Source organism: Podarcis pityusensis, assembly GCF_964106645.2.
Source record: "Podarcis pityusensis genome assembly, chromosome: Z".
In the NCBI taxonomy this organism is placed as follows: domain Eukaryota; kingdom Metazoa; phylum Chordata; class Lepidosauria; order Squamata; family Lacertidae; genus Podarcis; species Podarcis pityusensis.
The window spans coordinates 10,950,763-10,967,635 of record NC_138044.1 but is presented as its reverse complement, the minus strand read 5'-3'; the positions used below and the strand labels follow the sequence as shown (position 1 = coordinate 10,967,635).

At 42.4% G+C, this 16,873-nt stretch overlaps 1 protein-coding gene across 9 annotated transcripts in view; it reads left to right on the top strand.

Annotated features, from left to right (window-relative positions):
• The window catches only part of RALGPS1 (Ral GEF with PH domain and SH3 binding motif 1), a 224,589-nt gene that overhangs the window by 66,273 nt on the left and 141,443 nt on the right, over window positions 1-16,873 (top strand). For all 9 annotated transcript variants that reach the window (XM_080989607.1, XM_080989609.1, XM_080989605.1 and 6 more), the window contains exons 6-8: window positions 7,792-7,875; window positions 11,068-11,157; window positions 14,166-14,258. In XM_080989607.1, the coding sequence (XP_080845733.1) occupies window positions 7,792-7,875; window positions 11,068-11,157; window positions 14,166-14,258 (267 nt within the window). The remainder of the gene's footprint in view (window positions 1-7,791; window positions 7,876-11,067; window positions 11,158-14,165; window positions 14,259-16,873) is intronic.

Here is a 16,873-nt window from a genome sequence, read left to right as displayed (position 1 = left end):
CTACTCCTGAGTGCTTGTCATTATATGTCACACTTTAATTGCTGCTCTAGAGAATTTGGCCACCTTATATGTTATGCCAGAATTATTATCTAAGATCAGCAGAGTAGTAAGAAACTGTTCAGAACTCCCAATATATTTCTGGAGTATAGGCAAAATAAGGTGGGATAGTAGATCTCTGTAAAACAAGCATTGGAGAAGCACATAATCTACAGTTTAAATTTGGACAGAGTCACAGGGACAGCATCTATACAGATACGGGATTTTTCTGTAGTGACCTTTAAGAACAACAGAGGGGAGAGCATGGCATAGGGTGAATGGCCTATGATATTTAGGCAGATCCAGATTGCTTAGATGCTCTATAGGCATTGAGAGATACCTGCTGTAATCACTGTCAATAAAAGAGGGGGACCTATCCAGATCTCTTTGGCATTCTGTGTGTGTGATACACTGTTTGATAGCTGATTTAGCTTGCTCAAAGCCCATTCTGAGCAATTGCTCAAGGGAAAAGCCCAGAGCTAGAATTCTGGTCATAAAAGCCTGATACCATGCAGATTGGAAGTCATCCTTCAGAACAAGGGGAGCAAGCCCAGTAGGAAAAAATGATAATCTTAGCCATACTCTGGCCTCCATGCTCAAGATACCTGCCTCCAGCCTAAAGATTGATCTTAGAAATTTATACTGGATGCACTCCAGTGACGAATTAACTATTCTCTGGTCATAATAATAGCTTGGATATACAGTGGTACCTTGGTTCTCGAACTTAATTCGTTCTGGGAGTCTGTTTGACTCCCGAAACTGTTCAAAAACCAAGGCATGCGTGGCTTCTGATTGGCTGCAGGAGCTTCCTGTACTCAAGTGGAAACTGCATCGGATGTTCGGCTTCCGAAAAATGTTCACAAACCAGAACACTTACTTCCGGGTTTGCGGTGTTCAGGAGCCAATTTGTTTGGCAACTAAGCCGTTCGGGAACCAAGGTACCACTGTATGATATGCCCTGTCAAGGATCTTCATAATCAATTGGGGTTGTCTAGTCCCTCTTTTTCCCCTGCATACACTCTACATTCTTCCCAAATCTGCTCTGGAAGCTTGGGGGAAATCCCAGAGCAGATTTGAGGTGTCTGTGGGAGAGTAGAAAAGGGAAATTCCATTGCACTTGTAATTTTGTTCACATCATGATTTAGGCCTGGGTGATGTATCACCCAGGACCGATATGAGGGGCAGAACACGATGGCAGCTTCACACAGCCGTATATTGCATGTGGAAAATCAATCCTGCTCCTGAGTCCCTCTGCTACCAGCACCGCTTTCAATATTGGGCCACTAGTAGCAGAGGGACTTAGGAGCAGCAGTTTCACCCAAGATAAACTGCCGGGTGAGGCTGCCATCACGTTCTGCCCCTCATACCACAGAGGGAGGAGCAAGCTGTATTCCCCCCCCCCCCCGCTTCTTTAAACTGCTCCGCTGAGGTACCGGCAGCCATGCTCCTCAGTGGAACAGTTTACAGAAGGCCCCAACTCTGGCTCATGCGAGCCAGAGGTGGAGTGGGAGCTCCATTAAACTTTCCCCACCCCACCCCAGCTGAGGAAGCCCTGGTGCCTTTTGTGTGAGCCGGAGAGGCACTGGGCTTCACTCAGCTGGGGGGTGGGAGCCTTCCCACACACCCTGCTGAACGGCGCAAAGAAGGCCTGATGTCCCTCCAGCTCACGCGCAAGCAAGAGGAACTTCAGAGGTTCTTAGCCGGGGACGGGAGCCTTCCCACTGGCTGAGCAGGGCAAACAGGCTGCATCAAGACCCTGCCCTGCAAGGCACTGGAGTGAAAGCGTTTCAGGTTCCTTCTTCGTGACAGCTGCAGAAGTTTCACCCTGGCACCTCATGGGGTTAGGGCCAATGCAGCTTGTTGTTACAACATTACTGTGCATTGCCAGATTGCAACCTTTGGCTGGTGATACATTGTGATGTTGAAAACCTGACGTCGCTCAGCCCTAATCATGATTTAGTTGGATAGACTCTGTTTAAAAAATGTTTTAGAAAACATCTGATCTTGCTTGTATTTGTGTGTGTGGAATGTGTATCACATTTAGAAGCAGTGGGCAAAATTTTTGCTGAAAAGCATAAAATGTATTGGAAGGTTAGAAGTTAATGGTAAAAACACATAATGAGGAAGTTCTCTTCTTGTACAACACAATGCTGATGGCATGTAGACAAATACTATGGGGCGGGAGTGTGTGTTGTTTAAGACCTTTTTCTGGTAAAATCTGCTGGTAAATAATCAAAATGTAAACTTTCAAATGCATTTTCCAGGCACAAATGTGTTTATTTTCCTGGCCTGTACTTATTGTAGTGATAATTATTTCTGCTGATATTTACAGGCCTGTTTTTACTATTTTTGTAGCCCGCCCCTTCAATCTCATTTCAGTTCTGCTATCATGCTTAGCAGATTTGTGCCACGTGAACAAATGCTTTCCAGGCTCTTTGACCACCAGACATCTGTTTATCACATGGGGGAGACACGAGTCTTGACAGGTGTGAACTGGCACCATTATTCACAGCAAATACAAGTTGGAAACTTGTGTTGAGAAGCGTGGGTGGAGATGAAGTGATTTTCCCGCTGTTCTCAGCACATGTGGGCTTTTGGATTCCTACAGGACATTCTATCACATGCCTATAGAATTCTTTGGAGGCAGACTTCTAGCGCTTTGGCTGGCTCCCTGTCTTGGGCTGCATAACCTCCACAGTACAGAGCTGATGTTGGAGAAACTTGCATAACAGAGTTGTTTGAAGCTCTGTGGTTGCTAATAGTGGCTTAGGGTAGATAATCTGGTTAACTCATTTCCAGAATGCTATATACCCAGTAGGTTAATTCTGAATGCAAAAGCTATATAGATTTGTAGTAACCTGAGCTAGTAATTGTGGAGGCAAGCTGTAGAATGTATTTGGAACATCAAGGGATAATGTGAAATTATCATTTTTCCCTTGGCAAAAATAATGTTTCTTTTTCCCTTTTGGATTATATTTGTGCGTGTGCATAGCTCTGAAGTATGCATATATATCCAATTTAAAGTAAAAGCATTCAAATACATTGAAATGTTTTATTTGTGCTACATAAGACCCACTGTCTCCAGAGCTCTATGTTAACAGGACTAGGAAAATGCATCAGCCACTCAAGCACTATACAAAGCCAACCTTTTGGATGATCTTGACTAGCTCTCCTAATCTGAGAAATGAACGTAACAGGAATGGTCTGGGTACTATGGTATTAGCTGTTTTCAACTTTCTCAGCTGGTAGCAGAATAGTTGAGGTTCCAGAAAAGGATTTGTGGGAGATAACTATAGATTAGGGTGGCCAAAGTGTGGCTCATGAATTCCGTGGGGCTTTTAGGCATTTAAAAGAAATTCCTAGTGTATGCATAGCTGCACATATGCTTTGGGCAATTGCCCTTTCCTCATCTGAACCATCCATTGATGACTGAGGAACCAGAGCCGATGTTAGCCTACATCCCAAAATGAGTTTGTAGTGTTTGGGAAATAAGATGACAATATAGTGGTCATTATATTATGTTGACAGCATTTAAACACATTTTTATGGTCATACTGTATTATATTCCCATCCACGCTGAAAATTCAGTGATATTTTGTAGGAATCTTAAAATGATAGATGCAAAAATCATTGTCCTATATTTCTCAGTATCCTTTTACCGTGCGAGAATCTGGCAGAATCATAAAGGAGGACTGTTACCTTGAGGTAGTGATGGGTAGAAGCATTTCCAGGCCACTGAGGTTGAATAAAGACATTCATTGCACTGACATTACTGTAATAAAACCTCCAAGTCAAATAAAGTTTACGTGGCATTTCAGAGGATTTTCTTTTCCGTTAAGAATATATATAGAAGGTGCTTTTGAAATATTATTGCAGAAGCGCTAACATTTGCTGATGCTCTCTAATTATACAAAAATGGGTTTTTATTGTGGTACCAGTCGCAGTGCTACCTTCTCCTTTGCAGTGAGTACTGTGATATGTGATAGAATGAACTCAGACAGACAAAGATCTGGATTAAAAATGGCCTCAACTTTATTGATTACAGGTGTAGGTGGAATTTTGGCTCAGGTATTGGGTGTATATCCATTTCAGCCTCCTACCAGAGGGTTGAAACTGCTTCAAGGCAATGTTTGAAACTAGCCAGCTGCCAGGTGCATTTTGCAACTGGCTTTCAACCACTTGCGATCAAGTAAAGATGCCTGGGCACCAGGATGGTGCCTGAAATCTCCACCATCTGGGGATCATTGGATCTGGACTGTTTCCACACCCTAATACCCCCATCCTGTAGCATTCTATCAGTTATATTTTATCTGTACAATCAGAATGGATTTCTGGAACCAAAATGCTATTATTGTGCAGCCTGAACAGGAGCAGTCACCATTAAGAAAAAGAGGTCAGAATAGGCCAATATATATGTGAACTGTCCTTGGATCAAGTGACTTTTCTTCTTTAAGTTCCCAAAGTTCTTCACCAAGCTCAAGATTATCATCTTAACTAGCTAAATGTTTAGCTGATAATCAATCATAGTCAGTGCATCATTTGAAAAAAACAGCAACTAGACATTCTGTTTTGGCGACTGCAAGCCTGGTTTAAGGAGCCATTTGGCACCTAGCGTATATAGCCGGGTTGTGCCCAGGAATATGGCCTCCCCCAATATGCTGATTTACCAAGGTAGCCATCCTAAGGCTGCCACTGGTATCTCTATGGCCTGTCTGCGCCACACTTGGGTTGTGGACAGAGACTTCCACCAAAACTCCTCTAACAGAGTACCCTGATTCAGCGGCAGAGTGTATGCTGGCACAGGGGCAGGGTGTGCACTCATGCCAACCTGGCAGCCCTGTGTGACTGGGGTCAGACTCTCCAGTCGCAGCCTCGGAAAGTGGTGTGGTGGGGATGCACTCAGAGTAGAGGGGCACCGCCTCCACTGCCGCCTCTCCTCCTCTCTGCCACTTCGGCTGGCAGCATTGGGCCATTGAATGGCGGAAGGCCTGGCCCAGGCATGGCTTTCCTCCCTGTGGCTCTGGCCTCAATGAAGAAGCCTGTCATGTGGGAACCTCGTTATGTGCCCAGGACCATGCCCCCCATGCCCCCATGCTACACCACTGCCCTGATTAAGTCTCTGATTCAGGACAGGGTGATGCACCACTTCACCCAAATGTGTGAACACAAGAAACATTGATATTGCAAAAGTGCTAACATGTGCTGATGCTCTCTAGTTATACAGAAATGGGATTTCATTAAAATACCTTCCATTAAACAAGCAGCTGTAATAAGTTTATCCAGTGAAAATTAATTATGGTGGGCTTTACATATACTGTCCTTGCTTAATTGGGCATCCTTTTAATCCATCCAATTCACAGCAAATCTCATTAGACGCATAGAATGTTTTGCCTTTGTTGCACATTACCCCCGTGGAGCTGACAATTAAGTCAGACATAGCCGCCTTATAATGTCCATAGTGATACTGAAAAATAGTTAAGATGTAGGAAAGCCACAGAGGTGTTTGACTATAATATACAAAGCACAAAATTCAGGATTATTTCATCAGAATAGGGAGCCAAATTATTTCCTTAGAAAATACAATTTCAGTTTCGTTTAGCGACAAGGTGTCACTTGGTCATAAGATGTGTTTCTTAAATAAAATGGTAGATTGCAAAACAGGATTTGCATTGCAATCAAGGTTTCTAATAATTTTAGAAAAATAGGGATGGGTCTATATAAAGAATGGGAAAATCACTTTTAATTTTTAATATGCTTAGAAAAACCAACACATTTCTCACAGAAGATTAGCTGTCATCCTAAAGAGGGTACCACAGTTGTGTTCTGTTCCAGAGGTTGTGGGAGCTCATGGTACCCTTTCCCTTGGCCTGGAGAGTGGGACATGGTCAGAGGCACCAACTTGGGCCCCAGATTGTGGGTGCCCAGTGGCGTGCATGCAACGTGACACCATGCCATCACATCCCACTGGTGCACACTGCTCAACCTGTGCTGGCTCTCTGGAGTCATGGTGGTGACTTGGTCAGGGCCTCCATCTCTGCTGTGGGGCTTCTGTTGGGGGCCACTGTGGCTGCTTATGTGCTTCTGGAAGTGTGGCCCTGCTTCCAGGCTGGGTCTGTGTCCATGACAGGCCTTGGTAGGGCACCCAGAGTGGAAATTTGTGAGTGCCAAGGCACCTACGCCCCCTCCCCCGATGGCACCTATGGACATGGCTGAGACTTTTCTTCTCTGTTCATTTCCATCTAAATTGCAGCAAAGAAGAGATCAAGGTGTGCCTATGTGCCTGCCCACCTTGAAATATGCAATAACATAAGAATAGACTGCTGGTGCAGACCAGTGGCCCATCTAGTTCAGCATCGTATTCTCACAGTGACCCACAGTTACTGTGGAAAACCAGCAACAAAACATTAGCACAAGAGCACTCTCCCCTTCCGTGGTTCTCAGCAAGCTGCATCAATAGGCGTATAGCATCTAGATCAAGGGAAGTAATAGTGCCACTGTATTCTGCTCTGGTCAGACCTCACCTGGAGTACTGTGTCCAGTTCTGGGCACCACAGTTCAAGAAGGACACTGACAAACTGGAACGTGTCCAGAGGAGGGTAGCCAGAATGGTCAAAGGCCTGGAAACGATGCCTTATGAGGAACGGCTAAGGGAGCTGGGCATGTTTAGCCTGGAGAAGAGGAGGTTAAGGGGTGATATGATAGCCATGTTCCAATATATAAAAGGATGTCACATAGAGGAGGGAGAAAGGTTGTTTTCTGCTGCTCCAGAGAAGCGGACACGGAGCAATGGATCCAAACTACAAGAAAGAAGATTCCACCTAAACATTAGGAAGAACTTCCTGACAGTAAGAGCTGTTCGACAGTGGAATTTGCTGCCAAGGAGTGTGGTGGAGTCTCCTTCTTTGGAGGTCTTTAAGCAGAGGCTTGACAACCATATGTCAGGAGTGCTCTGATGGTGTTTCCTGCTTGGCAGGGGGTTGGACTCGATGGCCCTTGTGGTCTCTTCCAACTCTATGATTCTATGAACTGTTATTCAGAAGCATTGCTGCCGCCAACTGGAGGTAGAGCATATTCATTGATAGCCCTTTCCTCCCTGAATTTGTCTAATTCTCTTTTAAAGTCATCCAACTTGGTGACCATCGTTGCCTCCTAGGAGAGTGAGTTCCATTGCCTATGTGCTACAGGAAGGTGTACTATCTGTCCTAAATCTTCCAACATTCGGCTTCATTGGATGTCAGTGAGATACGGGTTCTTCCTTTGCTAAAGTCTCACTATGGAGCAAAGTCTCTGGTCTCATCAGTGAAATAAAAAAAAAAACTGGCCTTGGTATTCCTTATTCTTTGTATTCTGTCTGTGCTATTACATCTTACTTTAGCATTGGACTCAGGCGTTAACTTTTAGGGCCTAGGGTATCGCCTGAATGCACATAAGACCACCACACTGCTGAAGCTATTAGCAGGTCTGAATCCTGCTAGTGCCTGGATGGGTGCCTGTGTGCTGCCTTGGTTTCCAAGGCAGAAGAAAGGCAGGATTTAAAAATAAGATAATGAATTATAGGGGACATACCTGTTGCGAGTACAAGGAAAATCAAAGGATCCAGTGACTAGATTTTAGTAGAAGCTATAATAGTTTTCCAATTCTGTCCATTTGGAATTTTAAAATCCTGTTTCTTTGCTGGTGTGTTTTCTTTATGGAAAGTTTTATTTAATGCTGTGAAAGATTTTTTTAAAGATGGTATTATGTTATATTTTCTAGGAACTAGCAAGTTGTGGATGGAATAAGAAAGAAAAACACATCCTTGCCCCCAATGTTGTTGCCTTTACAAGGAGGTTTAATCAGGTAAAGATTCTAATTAGTTAATACATAATCATTGTCTCTCAGCTTAATGCAGGTTGGATTTGTAACTGTACTGTACAATTAGATACTTGCTATATCTGGATTTTTAACAACTGTGTTTGATGGATTAGCTAATTATGAAGTAATCAAACCTTCATCTTGTTTCCTATCTTGTTAATAGTTAGAAACTTATAGCTGCCTGGGATTTCAGGAAGTTACCCATTCTAGATGGGGTTGCACTTCTTCTAAGGGAACAGGGAGGTGGAATAGGAGTATTCCTTGATCCATGAATGAAGGCTCATGTGGCCATGGTGGCTAGGACTGCTTTCTTCCAGTGTTAGCTAGTGTCCCAGCTATAGCTGCTCTTGACAGGGAAAGCTTAGCAACAGTCGTCCATGCATTGCTAACCTTGAGATTGGATTATAGGACTGTCCTATTATTATTGTGTGGAAGCCCGTCTTGTGGCCAGGATTGCCTTCTAGTAACACATAACACCAGTGCTGAAGGAACTGCACTTGTTGTCAATATGGTCCCAGCCCAAATTTAAGGCTTGTCTTTTGGTGTGCAGAGCTTTCAACAGTTTGGGACCAGGGTATCTGAGGGATTGCCTTACCGTACAACTGCCTGTTCACAATGGTCATCTACAGAGGCTTTCCTTGTGGTGCTGAATGTTCCAGAGGTTTCTTCCATAACAACTCATACCAGGTCCTTCAGCACAGCAGCACCTGCCCTATGGAACACAGTGCCCATTGAAGATTAGACAGTCACCAGGCTATACACATTTCATCAGATACAAAAAGCTTTTTATGTTGACAAGATTTTCCAGAAATATTAGTTTACTCGTGGGCAGCATTTTATCATTATTTATTTTTAGAACGATTTTTTTTCTGTTTTCACTTGTTTTGTTTTTATTGTTGCATGCCGCTATGGGAAGGGTGAAAAACCTGAAGCTTGTCTGCTAGTCTTGGCCTGCTGGGCCATTTTGATCAAACAGCACCCACCTATCCTACACCTGATGTCATAAGGGAGGGTCTTGTCCAAAGCCCACTTAGCAGCTTCCAAAGTGTCTTGGTCCAGGCACACGTGCACTCTGTTATGCCCAGTTCTAAGCAGGATGGCCCTCTCTTTGCACACACCCCGTCCCATTTCAGTTGATGCGAACAGAGGGCAACTCTGCTTGGTCCAATTGCATGAGAGAGCTTCCTGCCTGGAGGTATCTTGTGCACCTGAACCCAGTGCTTAGCAGGATTCCACCCCTCACCAGCGGATGCAACGGAAGGAAATCCTGCTTAGTCTGGGTATTCCTCCTGGCTTTGTTTCATCAGCTGTTTCATTGTGGATGGGTTTGCAAGAAATTCTCACATAGTACCCAACCTCTCATTTCAGCATAAGGTGGCCAGCTAATTCTTCTCCCCCCCCCCCACATAAAGCCCCCACAAAAGCCCTCATCCCACCAAGCTCTCTCTTTTTATCAAAGGGAGGGAGAGAGGGCAAGCAAGCAAAGAGATAGCCTCCAATAAACAAACAAACAAACAAACAAACAAATAAATAAATCCATCCATCCATCCATCTTAATATGGAGGAAAGCTATTTAGGGGAAACCAACAACATAAACACCACCAGAAAATAAAAACAAAAACTCATCCCCCTCTTTTTTCACTTGTGGGGGGGGGGAGTGGGAGGAAAGAAAGAAGTGCTTTCCAGTTCTTTTTTACATTCTTTCTTTACTTTGCTGCTGGATCTTTGATTGTCTAGCTGTGGGAGGTTCCTCCTGGATTGTTAGAGCTCAGTTAATTATGCAAATCCTGCTAAGTGGAAAGAAAGAGCACTGTGGGTTAAACCACAGAGCCTAGGGCTTGCCAATCAGAAGGTCGGCGGTTCGAATCCCCACGACAGGGTGAGCTCCCATTGCTCGGTCACTGCTCCTGCCAACCTAGCAGTTTGAAAGCACATCAAAGTGCAAGTAGATAAATAGGTACCACTCTGGCAGGAAGGTAAACGGCATTTCTGTGCGCTGCTCTGGTTCACCAGAAGCGGCTTAGTCATGTTGGCCACATGACCCAGAATCTGTACTCCGGCTCCCTCGGCCAATAAAGCGAGATGAGCGCTGTAACCCCAGAGTCCGTCACGACTGGACCTAATGGTCAGGGGTCCCTTTACCTTTACCTAAGTGGAAAGATACTGTGAAGATGAAAGAGTTTGCTGGTTAGTGTGAAGGCTTATTGTCATTTCCTATTGGTTAGGAGGGAGGAGGGAGAGAGCAAACAAAGCTGGAGACACCTTGCCTGCAAATTACCTGCAAAGTGTCTGTAAAGTATCGGTTCAGCTAAGCTACCCCTGGGAAGCTGTTAAGTCTCCACCTTTTGTTCACTGGTATATTGCCTCGTTGAAACGTTATTTCAATACTTGCATTCAACGCTATGGCGATTTATAGCACAGCCCTATCATATATATAGATGTTAACTGGAGTAGAAAATAAATGATTTTATCAGTAAAGAGCAGGCATAGGCAAACTCCGGCCCTCCAGATGTTTGGGACTACAATTCCCATCATCCCTGACCACTGGTCCTGTTAGCTAGGGATAATGGGAATTGTAGTCCCAAACATCTGGCAGGCTGGAGTTTGCTTATGGCTGGTAAAGAGCAAAGAAGTTACTAGGCTCAATAGAATACCAAGAAAACTTACATCATCCTTCTGTAATCCAAAATTGAACTCAGTTCAGGAAAGAAGCACATTCAGACAACTGTGCTTGGGTGACAGTAATGTTCATAGCTTACTGTGCAATCACTATGATGGATTCAGGTGGTTATTAATAACTCAGTAGGCATGACTTCTTATAGCGGTTCCACAGGGTTGTATATGATAGAGAATTACAGTGCTTTATTCTAAATAGCAATACCTTTTCATATCAACAAAGGTTCTGGTACTTACGTAGCTTGTATGAAATAGCTTGCACTGGGGTTAGTTAGCTGCATCTGCCTCCTGTTGATGTTTCAACACATTCTTTCTCTAAAACAGAGAATGTCTATCTCTCTGTCCTTTTGACAAAGGAATATGCTTATTTGTAGACATAGTGGTTTGCACTATTACATGCTTTGCACATCTGAGCCGGTTGTTTAAGATTCTTAAGTGGTACCAAATTTGTTTAATTCTGCTTTTTTCACTAAATTAAAGTCAATATTTTTATTTTTATAGGTCAGTTTCTGGGTCGTACGAGAAATTTTAACAGCACAGACATTAAAAATAAGGGCAGAAATATTGAGCCATTTTGTGAAAATAGCAAAGGTAAGCTTTTTGCTTTTAAATAAAAGTCTCCCTAAATATTTTTGCCACTTCATAGCCATCTTCTGTTTCTCTTGTACTGTTGAAAAAGAAAATGTGTTTTGTAGAAACCAGGTGCAATTTAGCCAGCAGAAAAATTGTTGTTAGTTACAGTGGTACCTCTGGTTACGTACTTAATTCGTTCCGGAGGTCCATTCTTAACCTGAAACTGTTCTTAAGCTGAAGCACCACTTTAGCTAATGGGGCCTCCTGCTGCTGCCGCCGCGCCGCCGCCACACAATTTCTTTTCTCATCCTGAAGCAAAGTTCTTAACCCGAGGTACTATTTCTGGGTTAGCAGAGTCTGTAACCTGAAGCATATGTAACCTGAAGCGTATGTAATCCAAGGTACCGCTGTATTACATCTATCCATATTACATCTATCCATATCTGTATATATGAATAGATAATACCTACTGTGTTGGCTAATTCTAATATGAATTCAGTCAATTAATTGTTCTTATCCATAGAGCTTTAGGCTAAGTGACATTTTACCAAACACAAAATCTCAGAGTAAATTTACTCAATACCTTAATAGAAGTGCTTATGAACATTTCAAGTTCTCAAAAATATTGAGTAAACTACTTATTTTGTATGGAGGTATCTTGGAATTACATACAAGGTAAAAGAAAATTCAAAATCTAGCTTTTTGACCGGTAAATTGCAGTTGAGAAACGTGTGATAGAGACTCATGTGATTCTGCCCACACATTAGCTGTTCAGTTTTTAGGAGTGATTTGTGTTTACAGTAGAACACTTTATTAAATTAAAGAGGTACTTTAAGAAAGTGGCAAGGAAAAAAACCTAATTAATATAAGTAAACAAGAGTTTGGATGAGAGTCTGCTGCATAACTAGCACCATGAAAAGCAGTATATCACTGCAAGCTGAGCCAACACTCTGTATCCATATGTCAAATCCGACTGTTTCCTCATATTTTACTTACCTCCTCTCCCCCTCATGTTTCATTATTGGCTTTGTAATCATTCTAATCATCCCATCTCAATTTCACTCTTGTCTTTGGAGACATATCTCAAACCAGCACCTGCCTTCTAGCTCAGACTTAGACTCATCACATGTTCCTCCCACCTGTGGAGGCTGTTAATCAAGTAATGTATGTAACGTATCAAGTAACATTTCCAGATAAGGAAACAGCCTCAGAATCAAGATCCAGATAAAAACAAATCCAGATATGCTTTGGAACAGGGAACAGTCCCTTTTGAGCAGTTTTCTTTGCCTATACAATGAACAACTGAGGATTGCAAAGACAGTGTAGAAATTTCCCATACTCCCCTTCAGAAGGTAAGCTGAATGACATATTTGGCTAAGCCACTGATATTCATCAACTCTTCCACTTTAAAAGGGCAAAATCCATTTGAGAAGACAGCGAACAAATCAGTCAATCCTAGCACTTATGCATGCTACCTAGACAACAGAATCTAGCACTTTCCCCTTTGCGTCCTGCCCAAGTAATGATTATCCTTTTATATTTTTGTAAATGACCTGAAATGTTTTAAGGAATGCCCCAATTCCTAGCCAAAGTAATCTGAGAGAGATGTAAAATCAGAATTCTGTCTTACTTCCTAGACTAACATTTAATGTTAGTTTTAATTAACCCACATTAGCATGGAGAATGGCAACTTCATCTTTTTTAAAGACCTTCTTGCACTCTTGGAACTTGTAACAGATTGATTGTCTGTGTAACAAGGACCAATGCCTTGCATGCCCACCTTTCCCCAGGTCCAAGCTGGGGAAGACTGAAATCACCTGGGAGATTTGCCAGCTATAGGATAATTGATAATTTTTGTTCCCATTTATTTTATTCTCTGAAAATATAAGTTTGAATTAATATCATTTAAAAAGACTTAGAAATGTGTTATTTTGAATTCCAGGTGCTCTGATTTTATTATCAGTTGCACTAATATCCCTCTGATGTTTATCAATTGTGCTAATATGCCTACCAATATGCTTAAATACTGTTGTATATGCTACTTGGATAGTGATATTTTAATTTGTTAGGGGTGTGCTAAATCTCTGAAAAGAAATTGATCAGATCCAAATGCTAGCAGGCTAAAAGTAAACTCTGAATACCCATTTAGAGTGATGGCAAGAAATTATTATCATTTGTATGACTTCTCTTTTTGTTTTTAAAAACATTTTTAATGAGTGATAACCCTAAGAATGCAAAACTAAGAAGTTGGTAAACGTCTCTGCTTCATCCCCAGACTCCTTATATTTATGAAGTAAGATTCCCCACCACAGCCCAACCATGTAAGGAAGCTCTCAGATCTATGGGAATATGATAAACTTTAGTAATAGTGGAGGGGAAGGCCCTTCTGTGTTAGAGAATAAGTTTGTCGTAAGCCAGTCCAGAAGTAACTTCGATCTATTGAGTTAAGACCCCCCCATCCATGCTTCACCAGCTAAATCAGAGTATTTGCTCATCTGTTTTCACACACCCAAATCAAAACCCCTTTTAAGTGAATAGGGCAAAGACTTTCACGAAGGAGACCAGACATTTTGTAAAGCAACAAACAAACGCAAGAACCATTCCATATATAGTGAATATCGCTTATTACTCAGTTTTGTTTATCTAACACATTGCCCACTTTGAAGGGAGGAGGCGAACCTATTGGCTTCAGGTTTATACAGTACAGTAAGTTATTATTCTCTGTATAGCAAAAAAGTTCCTAATGAGTGTTGTATGTGCTGAATTTTGTAATTTGCTTATTACTTACTTGCATTATAAGCATTAAAAGTGAACACTAAGTAATAGCGCAATCTGTTTCCTTTGCATCTGGTCTTTACATTTTGTAGTTTCATGTCACAATGCATTCAATTCTTTTGTATGTTCTATATTTTACAATATTAAGAGTGAGGTCTTGGAACATATTTTATTTTGTTGAATGAGCTAGGACATTCCAACCCCATATGGAAAACTGATGGGTTTTTGGCCTGTTTTTCCTCCCTCCTCAGAAACTTCTAGAATTGAACAACCTTCATTCCCTCATGTCTGTGGTATCAGCTCTGCAAAGCGCACCTATTTTCAGACTGACGAAAACCTGGGCAGTAAGTTGTTGTGGACTTTATTTTGTATACTCCCCTCTCTCAATCTCTGAGGTACTGTATGCATAAAATTAACTACATGTTAAATTCAAAAAATTATGGTACTGTTCTGTAATGCAGACCATTTGAATGGCCTAAAAAACAACTCATTAAAGCTTAGCTTCCTGTTTTATTTCTGTACTAGTATGTTTGCTATGCATTATTTCATGGAGCTTGGAAGGGAGAAGAGGTGAAGTTTTGATAACCATGACTGGAAGTTGGTCAGCCCCCAGAGAGTGATAGAAGCTAATGGATTATCAAAAGATTCAGGAAATTTTCCAGAAAGCATGTCTGGTGCTCTTTTCAAGACCCTAGCCTTGCAAGATGGACAGGGCCATCAACACAATCACTTATAAATACCCTGGACTTCCATGTGGCAGCCAGGTGGCTCCTTGATTTTCTCAGGAGCTCCAGTCAACGAAGTGGGCCATCCCAACGGCTAGAGCAGATGTGGCTTAAGTATTGATGTGGATTTGTCTCAATATAGGCAGTAGAGGCAGCTTCTTAGCTTCCACTGTGTATTCAGTAAACCACCCAGCAGAGCTGTTTCGAATTGCTGTAGCCTCAGGATTTGGGCAGGACCTTTGCACTGGTGATGACAACTACACACCCTCTCGACCCCTGCTCATTATGGTTGATAACACTGTGTGAGGGAGTTGGTGCTGCTCTCCCTCCAGATTAGGCCCTCCATGGACCCTGAGATTTGGGAAAACTATTACCCAGTCTCCAGGGTGTTCAAGAAAGCAGGTGCCAATTGGCTAGTCAGCTGCAGATGTGTTTGGGAGAAGCAAATTATAGGTTATCAAGATACCTGTAGGTGTGCCTTGACCCATTTCAGTCTGGTTTAACACCCAGGTTTAGTACCAGAACAGCCTTGGTCACCCCGATTGATAATCTTTATTGTGGGGTGGAATCAACCCTGTTGCTTCTCCTTGATTTCTCGGCAGCTTCTGACAGATTCACTATAGTATCCTTCTGGAACAACAGGATTGGGAGTTGGGGGCACTGTATTAGAGAGGTTCTGCTACCTACAGGGTCACTGCCAGAAAGTAATACTAGGGGACTATTGACATAAGGTTCTATGACAGGAGCCTATTCTGTCTCCTGTGCTATTCAACATCTATGTGAAACATTCGGGAGTTACCATTTGGGGATTTGGAGCATGGTGCTGCTCTGTTTTCCCTTTCCGTCTGAATGAGAGGCTAGAAACAGTGATGGGCTGAGTGGGGTCAATAAACTGAGATGAATCCTAATGGGATGAAAGTGCTGTGGGTGAGTGGTTTTCATGTGCAGGATTTAGGTGGGTTTCCTGCTCTGGGAGCATTTTCATTCCCACTGGGGAATGTTCTTGGATTTTCATAGTCTGGGGATGTTCCTGGATTTCTGTCACCAGAGTCTGAGGTGGCCCCTGTAATCAGGATTGTGTATGCCCTGCTTATGCTGTTTCACCAGCTACAGCTGTTGCTGGACTGGGATAGACTGTCACCAGTAGTCTATGCTATAGTGACTTGTTTGTCAGAACTACCGCAACATATTCTGTGTTGGACTGCCTTGGTCTGGAAATGCAGGATGTGACTGCCAGGATGATAAGCCTAATGAGACTAGGTGTCACCAATTTTGAAAGTGTAGCATGCTGCCAGTGTGAGATTCTGGGCCCAATTAAGAGTGTCTGTACTAGTAAGCCCTAAACTGGCTTATTATCCCTAAACAGTACTTAAAAATTTACCTCTCACAATATCAACTATCCCAGATCTTACAGTTGTCAGGAGACGCTATGATGGTGATGCCACTGGTAGGTGTTGCCCAGCTGGAGCTGGCCTGAAACAGCCTCTTCAATAGTGATTCCTCACTTATGGAATGCCATCTCTGATTAGTTGTGTTTCCTTCCCTCATTATTAACATTTAGATGTTGTTTTAAATCTTCCTTTTCACCCAGGCATTTGTTGGCTGAAATAGATTGTTCCTGCCAACCTTGAGATTGTTTATCTTTGAGAATATAGATTGGTTTTTTAAAAACAAAATAAAATAAATTGTATTGTGTTTGTTGTTTATCGTCCCAGGCAGCTTTGGGAGGAAGGCCAGAATAAATACATACAGTTGGTGACCATTTTGCATGAGGGTTTCATTCCTGGCCACTGTGCACATCAGTGGAGCATGTATGAGCACCCCCCGTTCTGCTCTGCCCCCGTTCCACCCTTTTAGTGACCTGTTTAGTAACATTTTCAGGTCACTTCCAGGTTTGGCACCTTGCATGCATGCACAATTGTGCATTGTTCAGATGCACATTAATTGGTCATTGCCTGTAATAAGTAAATAAGAGAAACCAGTACAGTACTTGTTCTAAATATATATTGCAATGAGACCATGTGACTTTCTTCCTCTTCAAGATCTCACTTTTGCATTGTACTCAGTTCTGCCAGAGGTGTTCAGTTACAAACCTCAGCAAAAACTGGAGCAATTTCGGTTATTCCAAGATTTATTAGAGGGGTTTATTAAAGTGGTTTAGATGCTGTAGTTATCATTTGTGCTATAGTAATAAGATAGATTGTATTTTGTCTATTTAAGGCAATTACTGTATA